This window comes from Danio rerio, chromosome 2 (assembly GCF_049306965.1).
Source record: "Danio rerio strain Tuebingen ecotype United States chromosome 2, GRCz12tu, whole genome shotgun sequence".
NCBI lineage: Eukaryota > Metazoa > Chordata > Actinopteri > Cypriniformes > Danionidae > Danio > Danio rerio.
Genome location: NC_133177.1, coordinates 61,842,998 through 61,862,217, shown reverse-complemented (window position 1 = coordinate 61,862,217; position 19,220 = coordinate 61,842,998). Strand labels below are relative to the sequence as shown.

Below are 19,220 nucleotides of genomic sequence, written 5' to 3'. Positions count from 1 at the left end.
TGTGAGAATCGAATTGTGAAATCAAACAGCAAATCAATTTAGCGCAAAAGAAAGCAAATGAGATGCATTAATTGTTTAGAGCAGCTCACTGTAGTATTGGTAACCTAGCAACCAACAGTACACAAGGAAAGCATAATAATAGTCACTTGGTCAGGGCTTTACATTAACAGCCGCCAAATGCGGGCAGATTTCAGCTGTGGCGGGTTAGACAGCCACTCTCACTAGCCACTTTGGCTGGTTGAATATCATCTATGATTTAGTTTTCTTTAAAGCAGGGTTTGACATAAAAAAAGGCCCAATATTCATGCAAATGTAATCTTAGGCTTCGTTTACACTGCACGTCTTCGAGCTCAAATCTGATTTTTTTTCTCAGATCTGATATTTGTGCATGGCTGTTCACACTGCTCTTATAAATGTGGCCAATATCAGATTTGCAGTGAACAGGTCATGGACCCGCATGCGCAAAAGTGCATTACGGACAGCGCAAGATGTCTGATTATGCACACAATGCGTGTTCTGTACAAACCACGTTTTCAGATTGTGCTTATTGCCCTTTTTATAGACATCCGTGGTGTATTTAATGTACTGTAAAATGGTTGCCCTGCTACTTCTAGTGTATATTTCACCATTTAAAACTTAAAGTAAGTCTCTTGTGATTGAAAACACTGATCAGTTGTTATTTCCCTGCTGAAAAATCCAGCTTAAACCAGCCTAGGCTGGTATAAGCTGGATTTTTCAGCAGGGAGCGCAGCATCTCGTTGTCATATTTCTTTTGCATTGTTTGCTGATTTTATTCAACAAAACTAGCATAAGCCGAGTGTTTAGTGCGAGTTGGAGCTGCTTTGCCTTATGGTGAATGCATAAGAGACTGTATTATCATCAATAACGTTACCTGTTTAGCACAAATTTTAGAACTTACAAAAACGTAAAAACTTAATCTATGAAATGTTCTGCCTTTGTGCTTTGTTTTTTTGTTTGCTCTTTACTACAGTCGTAGACCGCTAAAGTCCTGCATCTTCACTTAATAACACTGTCTTGTCTAGTGCAGTTGAATGACTTGTATCCTGGGAGCCCTGTACCAATGTGGCGGCGCTATTGACGCATGCTCAGGGTCCCTATGCGATATCTAGTGTATATATCTATGGTATCCCTTCTGCGAACCCTGCGCGTTCACACACGCTGGTCAGCTGATCTTCCGCGTCATCACGTGTCTATAGCGACAGCACTGTTTATTTATTCCTCACCGACTCGCATCTGTGTCTGTCTGGAGATGATATTATTCACCGATACGACGTTAATAACGATCTTCTGAAGCGGCGGTGATGTCGGAGAAGCGGCGCGCGGGTGTGCTGGTGTCCGGCTCGAGCTCCAGCAGCGGATGTGAGGCGGATCAGGAGTTCGTGTCGCGGTCCGGGGTGAGCGCGCTGCTGGCCGGGGCGCTGCTCCGTCTGCTGGACTGCCGCTCCGGGGACCCGCTCGGGTTCCTGGCCGAACATTTCGCGCATCTGTCGGCGGAGGCGGAGGAGGGAGGTGCCGAGCAGCGGAGCTTGAGCAGAGCACTGTGGATGCTGAGTCTGCAGCATCACTCACAGAGGTCACACACACACACACATAAGCATATATACACACACTCAGACATACTTACACAGTCAGACACACACGTATAAACACAGGCATACTCATTAATTTAGAAAGTTAGAAACACACTCAAATATGTGCCCTGGTGTACATTTTTGAGAACTGAGAAATAAGTGCTTGCGGGTACATATGGCTGCATTTTGAGTGTAAAACTAATGTTACGTGCTATACCACTGACCGCTTACCTCCATATAGATGGCTTTTTCGGTGAGACTGGTTTGCTTGGTAGCTCATAGCTAGGCCCACACGGAATCTGCGCATGCAAAATTTTTTAGCCCGTCATTATTTCTGTTTATTTACTTGAGTAAATGTGTGTAAATTTATATTTATTCAGTTTTTAAATTAACTTCAGCAATATTATTGACTAATATGAAGATAATAATATGATTTATTTATAATATAGTTTGTAAAGTAACATTTTCTGTCTTTAAGTAGAGATATTATATGAGAGACTAGCTTTGTTCACCAAATAAAGTGGATCTAATTGGACTTGCATTGTAAACATTACATACAAGTTAAAAAGGTATTACTTTTTATTTCATATATTAAGTTTTACTTATGATACTCCCAAAACCATTCCGCATAAATCCGCAGATTCTGTCTAGCCCTACTCATAGCCACACTTGAGAGGTGTAGCGGAGCAAATCAGGGTCTGAGTCGAGCGAAGGACAGTTTCAGAAACAACGAAACCCAAAAAAGCAGTGTGAGATCACGGTAGAAGCAAACGGTCTTGATGGCTTTTCTCTTTAGCTTGTTTTTGTTTGTTATGTGCACATGCCTCTTCATTCATTTAACGTCTTGTGTGTATTGTGTATTAGCTTGCTCAGTGTGCGTGAGCAAATGGGTTGTGTCGCAATGCAATTAGTTTTTGTTTCACGACTTTTCAGGGCTCAAATTTAAGGATTTACCAAGTTTATCTCTGACCACACCAAGTATTTTTTAGCCACAATTTTTTTTATGTGTCAAAACATGAAAAATGTTGCATTTTAGGGGCACTTTCTAATTCAACAAAACTTTTCTTTAAAAAAAACACTACATTTAAAAAATAATTATTGTCATGTATCTAAAATATGCACAGTAATCTGTCCTGGCTAACAGTCCCAGATCAGCAGTTAACTACACATAAATGGGGAGTAATCTTCCATTAAAGCAATGTTATTGTAAAAAAAAAAAATAAACCACAGTAACAAAAATAACTGCAAGTGAAAGAAAGCAGGTGAAACATACCGTGTTTGATAATGAAAAGATGTTCTTGTGCACATGGTTAATATAGGCCTTTTAATAATCTGTTCAAAGAATAATTAAAATGAAAGCAGTGACCACTGCAGCTTACAAAAGAATATGTGTATTTTTTAATCTTGAGCACTTGAAAGCAGCAGGACTGTCTGCACGTGAACGATCATCGCTCTTTGTCCAGTCTATAGCCCCTTTCACACAGTGATACCGGTAAATATCCGGAAAAAAATTTCCGGAATGACTTTACCGGTATATTCAAAAAAAGCGCTGTTCACACAGGCGAGGACGTTACGGAAATTTTCCGGAAAAGAGCATTCACACATCCACTCCAAAATAGCGGTAAATTCTGACATCATTAACCACAAATGAGCTTTAAACGGCTGCGCTTGTGTTTGTAAACATTTGACTAAATTACAAACTCTGTGGATGATCAATATTGTGAACAACTTTCGCAGGATCACTTTCGCATGTCGAGATGTTCATAATATGTGCGTGTGCTGGCGCTCATAGGCTGTTTCACAGGCACACGCAAAGCTTGAAGGTAAACAAACAACGGCTTATCATAAGCATCTCATCGATGATTATTTACACAGTTGGCATTAAGAAGAACATATAAACGTGATCTGACTAACTTCTAGCAGCTAAATGTGTCTGGAAAAATATTCAAAGGCTTTTATCCTCACAAACCGCGCGGACGTAAATGCGTCTGACTGTTGTGATTGGCTAAAGCAGACGTCTCACGTCAGCATGTTCTAGACGTGCACGCGCTTATTACGGTAATCTTCCTTCTGCATTCACACAGCGCAGCATTCCGGCAAATTACCGCTAATGTTACAACTTCTCTTTCCGGAAAATAGCCAGAACGAATTTACCGGTATTTTCAAAAAGGACCTGTTCACACATACAACCTTTCCGGAAAATTGCCGCCAATTTTCCGGAAAGGTGTGTATGTGTGAAAGAGGCTAATATCAAAGGGAACAGACGTGCAAGTAAACGAGAGCGCGCGCGTTTTTTTAACAGTCGCGCGCATCACATCATATCACCTATGCGCGCGAGTGATCACCCTCTCGTTCGGTATTTACCTTCCTTTTTTGCTGTTTTGCTCGCACGAACAGTTATTTTTGTCATTCGTGCTGCTTCTCGATTCTAAGATCACATTTGCACGAATATTGGGCCATGCTTATTGTCAAACCCTGCTTTTAGGAAAACTACAATTTGTAGCAGATTTGCAACCAGCCAAAGTGGCTAGTGGAGGTGTCTGTCTTACCCGCCAGAGCTGAAATCTACCCCCATTTGGCGGGTTGGCGGGTGTTAATGTAAAGCCCTGTGCACAACACTGTGTTCGCTATGAAAGGAAAAAACATATTGAATGCCTGTCGAAATCATTACTAAAATGCCATATGCTCATTTAAATGATGTGCGCACAGGTTTCACTTTCACTTCCAAGTGTGGCTCATGGCTGCCGTCACTGTGAGAAAAAAAACACACACATGCAAATCAAACCTCCAGCACAACGCTCTGTGCAAATAACTGAACGTTATTTACAACTTTATTACCGGTTACTCACAGCATATGCAGGTTTTGTTCACTAAAGTAGGCGTCATGCATGCACACGCGTTCTCGGTAGTAAACAAACAGCTGGTGGTCAGCTCATGTGTAATTTTGCGGCCGCGAATACATCATTACATGAAGACAGAAATGACATTTCTGGGTGAATTATACCTAATTAATACAGTATGTGGCACTTTTAACACTGTTTGAAGGGGTCAATGTTTCTTTGAAGATTTGTGTGACTGCCTCGCTTCTCTCCTGACCTTGAAAATATAGTTGGCTGAATCTTAGAAAAGCTGAATTAAGATCGTGTGTAGGGTCGAATCGAGATCGTGATCTTTTTTTGATTAATCGTTGGTTTGTTAAATAAAATAATAATCTAGCGTAAATAAAATGAAAGTGAAATATTCAGAGAAGCCAATATTAAACTGTTTTCACTATTAATGACACATTTGAGTAAGCAGGAGATGCTTTTACATTGTATTCACAGCACTGAATTACCCAGATTACCTCGGAAGAACAAACTCTGTTGGAGGGATGAGAGAACTCAGAAACTGGATGTGAGGATAGAGATGTCTGCATATTTGTGCCAGTCTGTCAGATAAAATTATTAATATTTCAGAAAATAGTTCAAGTTTGCATAACCAATGATTGATCTTATCCAGCTGTGACCCGCCCATAAGTAATAATGCAGCCTATTTTTGATTACCTGACCAGCGCATTAATGGCAGCACCCGCTGATATGACAGAGAAATTCGGAACTAGTCGTGACGACAGGAAATTTTAGATGCGATGGTGTCGTGAGGCATCGCAGGCATGGTATCAGTTGTTGTGAACTATGCCACATTACACGAGAAGAAACGATTGAATCCTATGTCAAGACGCCCATTTGTCGTTTACGAACCCCTACGACACCCGACGTCAAGGAAATAATGCCAAAACCGTAAGAAATTCATGTGATCTGTCTGAGCTTTAGTAGAAGGCAACCCAGGCTCATTGTGGAAACGTAGTACCGCGGATGTTTCTGGAGACCGCGGAATACGTCCCAGCGGGTACGTACGGGTGCAGTTTTTGTTTTTGTGAATCCGCGAGAGGCAGCTGTTGTGCGATTTTTCGCATCTCAAACGCCTCTCGCGAGTGCAGTTCATGCCCGCGCTGTTCTCGCATGAACCCACCGGAGGCCGCTGTCCGACTGACCGGATGATTGACTGCGCTACCGGCCAATCGGCTGTCCCGCCCTCCTCCTTCCCTGAACCCAACCAATTTTACCGATTGACCGGCCCGCCCGCTCACTTCCCTAAACCCGAGCAACAGTTAACAAAAGCCGTCCAAAAAAAGAAAAGCCCTGATTTTTTTTTCTACAGCGTTTTCGGATTTCACCGCGTTCTCACCCTGTTACGAAACTCGTTCATTTTATTCTTGGGATTCTGTTTTTGTCTTACCTGATTGCTGGAACTGCTCTTCCCCGGACTCGAAACCGATCGCCGTGGTCAACTCCTCTCTGCATCTAGAGCCTGCCGACGTACACGGTGAGCTGAGTGGGTTGCAGCGGGGAAGCCCTCCACAAGGAGGTAAGCGGTCGGCCGGCCGGCAAGCGCAAAAGGAAACAGCATCACACCACCGAAAAAAGTAAATGCAGCCGTACGTACCTCCCGGGACGTATTCCACTGTGTCTAGAAACGTCCGCGGGACTACGTTTTCAGAATGAGCTTGGGTTGGTAGAAGGGCATGTGTGGGTCAGTCCATATCAAGCCAATGTATTATACATGATGACAAGTCGACCGACTTCTCTCACAGATGTGCAGCAAAAAGGGCATTAATATGCACAGAAATGTATACAGTTGGTGAACCTACAAGAAATAACATTGTAAAAAATGTACATGGCGCCCTCTAGTGGATTTGTGAAAACAAAAACTGCAAGAAAACCTAGTGCAGGGTACACATTTGTCAATTCTCAAAAATGTTGTGCAGGGTACATATTTCCAATGAGCTTGTGTTAAATAAACTCTTACAGTATACTGTTGTTGTTTTTTGGTTTCCTCCATCAGATCTGCGTTCAACAGCAGCGTGCGGGTGTCGTATGATCTGCTGTCTCAGTGCGGTGCGGGTGTTGGTGGCGTGGGCGGGCGGCTCTACACGGAGACGCTGCAGAGTCTGTGCAGTGAAGGCGGTCTGTCGGCCTCCACTTCCGCTCCGCTGCTGCGCCGCTTACAGTGCCGTGAACACGAGACCGTGCCCTTCGAGCTGTACCGGCAGGCCGTGCTCACCTGCTCCGTGTTCGCAGACTACATCCGCAAGTCCCAGTGTCTGTACGCAGCGGTGGCGAGCGCTCCAGACCGGCCGGCCCAGAGGACACTGTGCTGCGCAGTGCTGGAGACCTTGAAGGAGGCGCTGGAGACCGCAGACGGGCCCGACACCGCACGATACCTGGAGGTGAGTTCATACCAAGCACCGTATCGAAGTCGCTTTAAGGCAAGTAACTCTGGTAACTCTGTATATTGGCAAGTAACTCTGCAGCCTTCGACACACCTCTCAGGCATTCAGTTTGAATGGGGAAACTTCAAATTCTCCAACACGTACATTTACATTTCATGTTAGGAATCACTAATAAAAATAAACAGCAACCATCTCTTTAGTTTCCTTTCTAAACATCACACAACATCTGCAGAAACTTACATTTGGTCCAAGCCCCTTCCTCAGAGAATCATCAGTCTTTAGCGATCACTGATTGGCTCTTGTACTAGAAGGCGGGACTTTAATTGCTGCTTGTTAAAGGCTGATTTATACTTCTGCGTCAAACGCACGTGTATGCTACGGTGTTGACGCATACCCATACGGCGTCGCTGACGTGCACCTTTCAAAAAATGTAACTACACAATGCAACGAAGCGTAGCTCAAGCTCTGTGATTGGTCGGCTTGGTAGCGCTGACGAGTCTGGGCGGGGCCGATAGCCGCGCGAATGGCGCGACTGTTTACAAGTGTGGAGTCCCGTGAAGGAGCTCCGGATGGACAGTTTTGTTTTGTGTTTACCCCATAGTTAAAGTTGTTGCACGTCTGCTGGTTCCTGCCTCAAAATGAGCGAGTTTGAGTCACTTGTACATCCAGGAAGTGTTCAGGAAAAGCAAAACAGCAGCGAAGAAACTCGACACAGAGGAACATTAACACCTCACTACCAACTAGCGTGTTGAAAGAGTTAATGCAGACCAACAGTGACAGCGCGCAGAAGTATAAATGCACAGCTACGCGCGTTGCATGCGCCATGGGTCACGCCGGTCACTTGACGCAGAAGTATAAACCAGGCTTAAGTGGTGACCTATGGAATACTGCTTCTTGTAAGCCGCTACTCATTTCAATTGAGAAAATATTCATTTATGACCACTTTTCAGTCAAATCACACAATAAATGTTATGTTATGTAATGTGTGTATTTATATCGCGCATTTATTGTGTATGGCCACAGTCATGAGGAGAGTTCTCCACACCACCACCAGTGTGCAGCATCTACTTGGATGATGCTCCAGCAGCCACGACAACGGCGCCAGTGCTTCACCACACACCAGCTATAGGTGGAGTGGAGAGACAGTGATAGAGCCAATTTGGTGGATGGGGATGATTGGGAGGCCATGATGGGTAATGGCTGATGAAGGGGGTGTGGCCAGGACACCGGGGTTACACCCCTACTCTTTTTGAGAAGTGCCATGAGATTATTAATGAGCACAGAGAGTCAGGAGCTCGGTTTAACACCTCATCTGAAAGACGGCACTCGCTGACAGTACAGTGTCTCCTTCACTATACTGGGGCATTAGGGCTCACATAGACCACAGGTTGAGCGCCCCCTGCTGGCCTTACTAACACCACTTCAGCAACCTAGTTTTCCTCCAATTTCTGTTTAGCGGAGAGATTTTTTTTCAACACATCTCTAATCATAATAGTCTTAATAACTCATCTCTAATAGCTGATTTATTTTACCTTTGACATAATGACAGTAAATAATACTAGACTAGATGTTCTTCAAGACACTAGTGTTCAGCTTAAAGTGACATTTAAAGGCTTCACTAGAGTAATTAGGGTAAAGTTAGGGTAATTAGGCAAGTCATTGTATAACAGTGGTTTGTTCTGGAGACAATCCAACACTAATATTGCTGAAGGGAGTTAATAATAATGACCTTAAAATGGGTTTAAAACAATTAAAAACTGCTTTGATTCTAGCCGAAATAAAACAAAAAGACTTTCTCCAGAAGAACAAATATTATAGGAAATACTGTGAACAACTTCTGAATCTGGGCAAAACCATTTGGGAAATATTGGAAGAAATTCACAGCAGGTCGAATAATTCTGACGTCAGCTGTATATAAGGATAAATATATGTGTGTCCACACAGACGAACGCGAATGATCTGTTTATTTTTAGATTCTGCTTTTATTTCTGCTTCTATTTTTTATTTTATGATATTAAAATAACACTGAAACTAATGTTTTTCCTCCAGGCTAGTGCTAAGATCTCTCCGGCTAAAGTGGCGCAGGCAATGGCAGAGGCTCATTCGCAGACGCGGGACGGAGAAACAATGGATGCGCAGGAGTTTGAGGATGCGGCCGCGGCGCTCTTCATCGCACGGGTTCGAACCGTCACATGACCTGCTGTCTGAGACCTGGAGATCCTCAGATTGAGAGTTTGCCATGCTTACATTACAGTGCACAGATCAAAGATGAACAAAAGAGTGTTTAAAGCTTCAAGTCAATCAATAAAAAGAGTACACATGAAATCAAAACTAACCTTATTGATTTTGTTAGCTCACATTGCTAGTTGTGTGCCGAACAGTCATTAAGACAACACAGTTTGCCCTTGTAATGTAAAATTGAAATCTGAAAATGCACTTCTATTTGGTGTTCAGTTAAATTCTCAGATTAGGTCTGTCTGAGGTAGTGGGCGGGGCTAACATATAGCCACGCCCCTCCAGATGTCAGTTTTGACGTCAAACAGAAATGGTGAGTAGGTAGAGTCTGTTAGGCTGTAATAACTCCCCTTAAATGTTTTCCCTCATCTTTCTGAATGAAATGCCTACTTCCCTACATCCAATCAGCTCGCAGTGGAAACACAAGTCACGCCCACTGTTTTCTATTTAATATTCGGTTTCTCTAGAAACTGCATCACAATAGGAAAATAAAAAACAGATGGTCACAGCTTCTAGTTTATGCGGACTTTCGGCCTGTTTACACCAATCAATAAAGTAGTTAATACAGTTATATGCTGCGTCCCAATTTGCATACACTCCGTTAGTGATGTTCCAATACGAATCTGAGTCAAATTCAGATGGTATCAGCGATACTGATCCGATACTTTGTCCAAATACATCTTAAGCTGAGTTCAGACTGCAGGATTTTTAAAGTCGCCAAGTCACAGATGTTTTCACACTGTATGATTCTCTGGGCTAGCGTTTCTCGCTGCTGTGAAACAGGGGATTTCACACCACATGACTTTACAATAGGAAGAATAGAGTGGAGGAACTATGACGTCACTTTGTAGGCTAATCGGCTGCTAGCATAAAACTGGTTCCCTTGTGAAAATCCCTATAGGATTTTCCCATAGGGTTTTCGAAGATTGCGAATAATAAGCTCTGTGTTCAAACCCTGTTCATTACACTTACACATTTGGTTCAGCCGGATAATTGTCACACGAAAATACAACTTTGAGCACTTTTTGATCTTAAATGCAAACGCAAGACTTGAAAAGCCAACGTTAGGCTATAAACGGACTACAGAGCCCTCGGGGCGCTCGTCTGTGACGTCAGCCCCACCCTGCTACAGACGACTTATCAAGCTTATTTTTTTAGAAATATTGTCTATGACAAAGAGTTAATCTCTCTGTTTATTGTATTATAATCCACACTATATATTATAAACTAATAAATACGCAAACACACATAGACCTATGTGCCTTTTGGATCGTTTTTACGTGGGAAATACATCTGTTTTGCTTTGTGGTTGTTCTAAAAGTTTTTAAAATGTGTATAAATGTGCCTATATAGTATTATTATGAGACATATTTAAATAAGTGTATCGCTCGCGTGCACACAGCCCGCTTACCTTAAACAGACAACAGAAATTAGGCGTGAGGAGAAACAAGTCAATCAAATGCCTGCAAGTATCATCATGATGGACACAGAGCAACATTCAATATTCCTTTTGTGTCACGAAGTACAGCGAAAAACAGCTCATACAGTCACATCTGCTATACGTTTTATGGAGGAGTGTAAATACTGCAGTTAAATGTGTTCAGATGAAGAAAAAAAGACGAGAAATCACTTGATCACGTTAAAATGACAGTTAATAATCATGTATTTTTACACATTTATTCACACGTTTGCATTACCGAGAGCAGGAAAGAAACAGGCTGCACTGGTAAGCAGTATCTTCATAATATCATTTAATTAAAATAAATGATCAACAAATTAGTCTGTCTCGACAGCCTTTACATGTGAAGGAATTATCTACACACAATCTGAATTCTCAATTAGAATAATACAACAAACTATAAAATACTATTCTGAAAATACCTAAATCACAGACAAATCCAAACGCACAACACAAGCGAGCTGCGCTCCAGACCAGATCAGCTCGATGACGTATAATGTCCCCGACGCCGCCTGTAGTCCCATTTAGCAACTTGATAGCAACCGTCTTTTTAAAGAAGCATTATCGATTTAAAAGTTGAAGGGTGTGCTTTAACTGATGTGTTTTATGTCGTAGAACAAAACGTGAAAGTATCTTGAGTCGGTGTTCGCCACGGACCTTATTTAATCGATTTTACTGAAACCTCTTTCAAAAAACCCATTGACTTTGGGACGAGGGAACCGGAAGTGCTAAAATGCTAACTCGCTTCCGGGTTTTTGTATACAAATTGACGTCATAGTTCCTCCACTCTGTTGCCGACTACTTTCCCAAAGTACGGCCTCGTTTACACTAATACATTTTTGTTTTAAAACGCATAAGTTACGCCATCTGTCCACACTACATCAGAGTTTTCGAGCACAGTAAACGGAGCGTTTTGAAAACGCTGGAGAGGCCGTTTTCATCCTAAAACGCTGCTGCTCCGTCTCAGTGTGGATGGGGAAACGGAGACATCTGAAAAAGGAGGCGTGGCTCCTGACATTCGCCTCTCTGATTGGGGCTTTTCCTCAATATTAAGCAGGTTACACACAATTCAGTCCTGCATCCTCTACTTGTAAGATCAGACTTCACAAGTTTTGTATGGAAAACAAACTCCCGAGGACACCTCGGGTAAATCTTCAAAGGGAACCGTGTACTTTATAGACTTATTCACATCGTCCTGGATATGCATGTTGTTTCACTATCTTAACAATCATTCATTTTCTTGTCGGCTTAGTCCCTTTATTAATCCGGGGTCGCCACAGCGGAATGAACCGCCAACTTATCCAGCACGTTTTTACGTAGCGGATGCCCTTCCAGCCACAACTCATCTCTGGGAAACATCCACACACACATTCACACACACACACACTCATACACTACGGTCAATTTAGCCTACCCAATTCACCTACACCTTATGTGTTTGGACTGTGGGGGAAACCGGAGCACCCGGAGGAAACCCACGCGAAGGCAGGGAGAACATGCAAACTCCACACAGAAACGCCAACTGAGCCGAGGTTCGAACCAGCAACCTTCTTGCTGTGAGGTGACAGCACTACCTACTGCGCCACTGTTGCCTTATCTTAACAATAATAACAATAAAATGTAAACATGATGTAAGGAACTGCTATTTTCATTTTGATATTAATAACTTTGATCTTAATAACTAATAACAGACAGCAGAAATGTTGAGGCGTCGTGCTGCATATATGATTGTTATCTTCACTTTATGCTTATTTATAACAAAACGGAGCCTATAACAACTGCCTCCTCTTCATTTTCATTGAAAATACGAAACACACCCTCTCTATTGCTGAATATCAGTTTTAATAATTTATAATGGCCATTATAAATGTATAACGTACAATAAGTTTATACAGTATAGGAAATAAATGCAAGTGATCAGTCGATATGCAGAATGTACGTGGTTACATTAATTATTAACTTATCTCTGCGCTCAGCCAAAACACATTACCTGAGAACAAGTAATCGATTCCAATGACCAAAGTCAGGGAATATGTATTAAGATAGAGACAACAAGATAAAGTAAATATCAAGTTTAACAAATATAGTGAGATTGGATCCAGAGGGAGATCCTCGATGAACAGCTCTCATCTGGCTAGATATGCTGCAGCGCATGCCAGTGTGTGTGTGTGTGTGGTCACGTGATGTGCACTTTCAGTGGTGTAGTGTAGACGGAGAGTTGTTCAGAAACGCTGTGTGAAACGCAGGACGCGGATCATTTTCATTCTAAAACGCCGTTTTAAAACTAAATTGTACTAGTGTAAACGAGGCCTACGTCTCACAACCAAACACACACAAGAAGTGACATGAACACAATAGCCCCTTTCACACTTACAGACCTTTCCGGAAAATTGGCGGCAATTTTCCGGAAAGGTCTGTATGTGTGAACAGGTCCTTTTTGAAAATACCGGTAAATTCGTTCTGGCTATTTTCCGGAAAGAGAAGTTGTAACATTAGCGGTAATTTGCCGGAATGCTGCGCTGTGTGAATGCAGAAGGAAGATTCCCGTAATAAGCGCGTGCACGTCTAGAACGTGCTGACGTGAGACGTCTGATTTAGCCAATCACAACAGTCAGGCGCATTTACGTCCGCGCGGTTTGTGAGAATAAAAGCCTTTGAATATTTTTCCAGACACATTTAGCTGCTAGAAGTTAGTCAGATCACGTTTATATGTTCTTCTTAATGCCAACTGTGTAAATAATCATCGATGAGATGCTTATGATAAGCCGTTGTTTGTTTACCTTCAAGCTTTGCGTGTGCCTGTGAAACAGCCTGTGAGCGCCTGTACATGCACATATCATGAACATCTCGACATGCGAAAGTGATCCTGCGAAAGTTGTTCACAATATTGATCATCCACAGAGTTTGTAATTTAGTCAAATGTTTACAAACACAAGCGCAGCCGTTTAAAGCTCATTTGTGGTGAATGATGTCAGAACTTACCGGTATTTTGGAGTGGATGTGTGAATGCTCTTTTCCGGAAAATAGCGACAGTTACTAGAGGCCATGGTCTTTAGCCTCCTTGTTAGAGCAACTGACTCCCACGCGGAAGGTTGCCGGTTCGAAATCAGCTTGGAGCGGGTTGGGTGGTGAATTGAATTGAATTTTATTTGACAGATTTTAGACGAATTATTCCATACACTTTGTTAAAAAAACTGTCGAGGATAAAAACACACTAAAGCCCTGGGCTTATTTCCATTTTGGTCCTCTGTTAAATAAAAACAATCTATGGCTTCAAAATACGAATGAAGAATAAAACAAACAGTCGCCACAGCGGTACGAACAGCCAACTTATCCAGCACACGTTTTACACAGCCAATGGCCTTCCAGCCGCAACCCTATTCACACTCAAGTAACATTAAAACATCCTCGTCCACCATGCAAACTAAATATCCTCATCAAACAACCATCTATTGATAGCTTTTTTGAACAACCTTAAATCTTTTATTTCCTTGATTGATTTTGGTAGTTTGTTCCACATGATTGCACTTTTATATAAAAGCATATTTTTCCCCACTAAACTTCTAAATTTAAATAAACAAATATTAAAATCCCAACTCCTAGTACTGTATGAATGCTGTTGCCTCACCATTTGAAAATAGTTCATCAAATAACCAGGAACCACATTATTAAACATTTTTCGTACCTGTAGGGTCCACCCAGTTGGCCCAATGCCGGTGTCCACTGGTGGATGAAGGTTCACTGCATATTCGGTCTTTCCAGTGCACAATGTTGATTTATATTAAACTTAACTCATATCTGACTCCAATTTTAGTATGAGATGGTTTAGAATATTAATATGTTTATCCTCGTTTTATCTGACTCCAATTATAAAACATTGAGAAGATTATTTTGTTTCCTTTCACATTATTTTAGATTATGATTGAATATTCTTTTATTTTGTTATTATACCTTATTCTCATTTATTCAGATTCCGATAGCATCTCGAGTCTTGCACCGGCCGGGTATACAATCTCCTAATACAAGCTTGTCAGGCTTGGTCATTAAACAGAGGCGATTAACCACTCTCCTAAAAAGGCAGAACCCTACTTACTCAATTTAGGAGATTATTATGTGGTCCCCATAGATCTGTTATCTACTTAATCAAGACAAAGTATTTTAATAATAATCGCACAGGATTATACTATTGTAGATGAAGGCCTAAATATCCACATTTAAAGTAGTTTCAACAATATTTTGTTGTTCTAAATAGTTGGCCTTTTACAGTCCAAGTATACATGAATAAATGCCAATTTGTTAGTCGGATCTCTACCAACATTGAATAGCGTGCCACGCTGCTCTGTCTAACATGTTTTAGTCCGTTACTAACCTGTACAGTGGCTTGTAGTGCTATGGACAACAACATTTATCAGTGATAATAACACGAACTCTGTTTGAATCATTCAAAACATAACAATTTATTAGTCAGGTAAATGTATTATGCCAATTCAATCAGTCAATTCATAAACGATTAATACAAATCATCAAATTATCAAAGACAAATCCAAGATTAAAAGATGCATTCCTGACTTTTTACATAATGTGTAAATTTTACATAACGTGGAGCCTGGGCTCCATGTTATGGGCTGATCTGGGTAAGCAGAATCGCGCTGAGTTTTTCTTAGACCTTACCTTAAATAATCCAAGAATTCCCTCAAGGAAGGGGGTGTGTGTAAAAAGTCACACCCTTCACAGTGGTTCAAAAGATGCCTGAAGTTATATATTTATTGTTTTGATTATGTCTATTTCTGAGAGAATGAGACCATTGTACCAATCGCACTGAGACATTTCAAATTATATCAAACATGATAGATAAAGTCAGTTTGGTTAGTCTAAAACATTGAAACATTGAAATGACCATATGTGTGAGTTGGGGGGATGAAGCTGAGTCTCAGCATAGTCAGATGCAAATGCAGCAGGAACTAGTTTTTCCCGCATTCCCCCCTGGTGGGTTGTGGAGTCCATTGGCCCTGTCTTCAGCTCATGTTTTGAATTGTCAAAGACATCAGAATATTTGTAATATTTCAATTCTTACATACCATTTCCAGTTTTAAAAAACACACTCTATTACTGACAGTTAACATACCTAATTTATTAAAAGACTCTGTGCAAATGTGCTCTAGGTGTAGAACCGGTGGGGTTACACGAGCTAAGAAAACACCAGAAAACCCAAAAAGATCATGAATACAATCATATGAAAATTGGTTCAGAAAAAAGATGCCACATGACTAGGGCCAGACGGAATCTATTCTTTGCTATTTCTGTTGAGAATTTTGTAAAAAAAAAAAAAATCTGCGTATTTATGATGAATTATTTAGGGAGTACCATAACTAAAACCTTAATATATGAAATAAGTCATACCTTTTTAACTTGTATTTAATGTTTGCAATGCAAATCTAATCAGATCTACTTTATTTGGTGAACAAAGCAAGTGTCTCGTGTAATATATCTACTAAAATATTACTGCACAAACTGCATTGTAAGTAAATCATATGAACATTCTCATGTCAATAATATTACTGTAATAAGTAAATAAACAGAATCAAAGATGGGCTAAAAATCTGCGGATTTCTATGCACGCAGATTCCGTGTGGGCCTGCACATGACTGCAGATATTAAGCCTCGTGTTCTGCATGTATAATCAGCATGAAGTTCATTATGCCTGAAGCGAGAGTGTTTGCTGGATGCGCTGCAGGGAATGAGCTTTACTTCTCTGTGGTTTTGATGCTCGAGTGTTTTCAGTTCCGGTTTTCAGTGTTGTTCTGAAAGTGTGTCGATTCCTCTTTCAGTCGTCATGTCAGGAAAAAACAAACAGATTCAGCCACATCTCATGCGTTACTGAGCGCTGAAACATTTCACTTCATCAAAACTAAACATACTGATGCTGTTAACTCACATTGCTAGTTTTGTGCTGAACAGTTCATCTGCATGTCATTAAGAACAAACTAATAGCAAAGAGCTTAGAATCACTAAGAGGCGACACTCTAGTGCAATATGGGAAACAGCCACTAGATGGCGTGGCGGCAATTTTGGAATGAAAACTCCAATAGAGCAGCAGCATATTATAAGTGTGTAAAATAAACTATTAAAAGTGCTGATGATTGTGATGGTAAGTGTTGTATTGTCGTCTTTCAGGTTGTATCTTAGCTTTAATGTGCTTTTTAAATAAATAAATAAAAAACAAAGCAGCTGCTCACCATCGCAACAGCAATAAGACCCAATGAACAGCTTATTAAACTCATAAATCAATAATTCAGCAGGGTGTGTGTTACAGGCAGTGCATTACACACACAAAGAATGCCTGGAGCTGTTGAAGGTGAAATTAAAATAAAACATTTTATCTGTTAGTTTCAGTCTGTTACCAGTGTTCACACGCAGAAGCCAGTAGACCTGATATAAACATCCAAAGTTTGCAGTTTCACTGCGGCCTAAATGGATCAGTGATTTTTTTTCACGTCACCTCATACTTCAGTTTCTCATTAAATCTTCTGACTAATCGAACGCTCTCAAGTGTCTGACATGCCCCGCCCCCTTCTTCTCATTGGCTGTCTACATTTTTGTGAATTGTAAAATACGTTAATTCGGGTATATTTTATTGTAAGTTTCAGATAGCAAATCCACTAGAGGGCGCTGTCCTCAGTTTTGCAAATCTTAAATACGTTACTTAGGGTATTTTTTGAATGTTTTTCATGGCAAATCCACCAGAGGGCGCTGTCCGCATCAGTCTGAATCTAAAATACTTGCGTTAGGGTATGATTTGTTTTAAGTTTCAGATGGCAAATCCACTAGAGGGCGCTGTCTGCATTTTTGCGAATCTGAAATGAGTTACTTAGTGTACATTTTATAGCAAATTTCAGATGTATTTTGCACTATACTAAAATAAATTCAAAATTAACACAATAATAAATACAAAGCTTATTATACTAAGTGAGCTACGATCATAGAGAGATAATTGAGGCAAACCTATGCGTTTACATATTATAGACTGTGTTCATTTGTTTTGTCGTCTTTATTTGGTGTTGTGCAAAAGAGCTGCATGAAAATAATCCTTCATTCATCAATATTATGGCCCTGTAAATATCATTAATGTGAAAAGGAACAGAAGTTGTTGTGGTCATACTGCCCCCTAGTGTTTATTTCATCTACAGACTGCAGTAAAACGTATGTTTAAGTATTTCTTGGAGAAGAAATTCATTTAATTCTTATAACATTTTTTCTACTTAATTTTCAATTTTGAGAGGGTTTTGTCGTAAGAATTAATATTAATTTTGTAATTAATATCAAATTTCCCCCTATTCAAAACAAAACACTTTTTTGTAATTTTTATTTTTAATTATTATTATTAATTTTGGTAATTTTCCTTCGTAATTATTTTTTACTTATTGCAGTGTTTGCAGGTAAAATGGAGACTCTGGGAGTTGAGCATTTTTTATTTCTGTTTTTAACCATCTGCAGATCCTTATATCCTTATTTGTGAAACACACTTGTGGTCTTCGGGGTCAAAAAGGGACGAACGCCTGTAAAGTACCCTCAGATGTTTCTCAGTAAAATCAATCAAATTTATTTAAGTCTTATAACATTTTCTTCTACTTAATGTTTAATTTTGAGAGAGTTTTGTTGTAAGAAATAATATTTATTTTGTAATTAACATCAATTTTCCCCCTATTAAAAACAATGGAATTTTTTGTTATTTTTTTATTTATTATTTATTTATTCATTTTTTGGTAATTTTTCTTTGTAAATATTATTAATTTTTGCAGTATTTCCAGGTAGAATATTTTTAAATTTAATTTTTTAACCCTTCGGGATCCTTATTTGTGAAACACACTCGTGGTCTTCGGAGTCAAAAAGGACGAACACCTATAAAATACCCTCAGATTTTTTTCAGTAAAATCAATCAAATTCATTTAAGTCTTATAACATTTTTTCTACTTAATTTTAAATTTTGAGAGGGTTTTGTCGTAAGAATTAATATTTATTTTGTAATTAATATCAATTTTCCCCCTATTGAAAACAAATCACTTTTTGTAATTTTTATTTTTAATTATTATTATAATTTTTGGTAATTTTTCTTCGTAATTATTTTTTACTTATTGCAGTATTTGCAGGTAAAATAGAGACTCTGGGAACTGAGCATTTTTTATTTCTGTTTTTAACCATCTGCAGATCCTTATATCCTTATTTGTGAATCACACTTGTGGTCTTCGGGGTCAAAAAGGGACGAATGCCTGTAAAGTACCCTCAGATGTTTCTCAGTAAAATCAATCAAATTTATTTTTGTTTTATAATATTTTTTTCTATGTCATTTTTATTTTGAGAGAGTTTTGGATTCAGAAATAAATATTTATTTTGTAATTAACATCCATTTTTCCCCTATTGAAAACAATTGGAATTTTTCACATTTTTATTCTAATTTTTTTTTAATTACTCTAGTGTTCCCAGTTAAAATAGAGCCATTTAAAAAAACAGATTAACATCATCTGGTTGTAAAAATAAGAACATGTAATGACAGGCTGCAACCACCAGGTTCTAGTATTACTATCTCTACAAACGTGCTTGTGAAGTCCTTTAGTTGTTACATTATTAAAAAATGCATCTAAACACTCTAAAAGACCTCTTTTAGACA

At 39.8% G+C, this 19,220-nt stretch overlaps 1 protein-coding gene and 1 long non-coding RNA gene across 3 annotated transcripts; one reads left to right on the top strand and one right to left on the bottom strand.

The window, feature by feature from the left end:
• The first annotated feature begins 1,172 nt into the window (after positions 1-1,172).
• On the top strand, positions 1,173-9,196 carry tpgs1 (tubulin polyglutamylase complex subunit 1). 2 transcript variants are annotated; one of them, NM_001002545.2, is given in 3 exon segments: positions 1,173-1,594; positions 6,474-6,858; positions 8,911-9,196. In NM_001002545.2, coding segments are annotated over 3 exon segments (804 nt in total). In that variant the 5' UTR covers positions 1,173-1,322; the 3' UTR covers positions 9,058-9,196.
• Positions 9,197-9,669: 473 nt separating this feature from the next.
• LOC141379213 (uncharacterized) lies at positions 9,670-18,150 on the bottom strand. The gene is made up of 3 exons (XR_012395381.1): positions 17,519-18,150; positions 15,634-17,229; positions 9,670-14,240 (listed from the first exon to the last, which is right to left on the bottom strand). It is a non-coding gene; the product is annotated as an uncharacterized lncRNA (long non-coding RNA).
• Between the last annotated feature and the right edge of the window lie 1,070 nt (positions 18,151-19,220).

Excerpts from the sequence above, each read along its gene's own strand:
- tpgs1 (XM_073915767.1), top strand. The coding sequence starts at position 1,323 with ATGTCGGAGAAGCGGCGCGCGGGTGTGCTGGTGTCCGGCTCGAGCTCC. Across the intron at positions 1,595-8,910 it reads CTGCAGCATCACTCACAGAG|GCTAGTGCTAAGATCTCTCC; the intron begins GTCACACACACA and ends TTTTTCCTCCAG.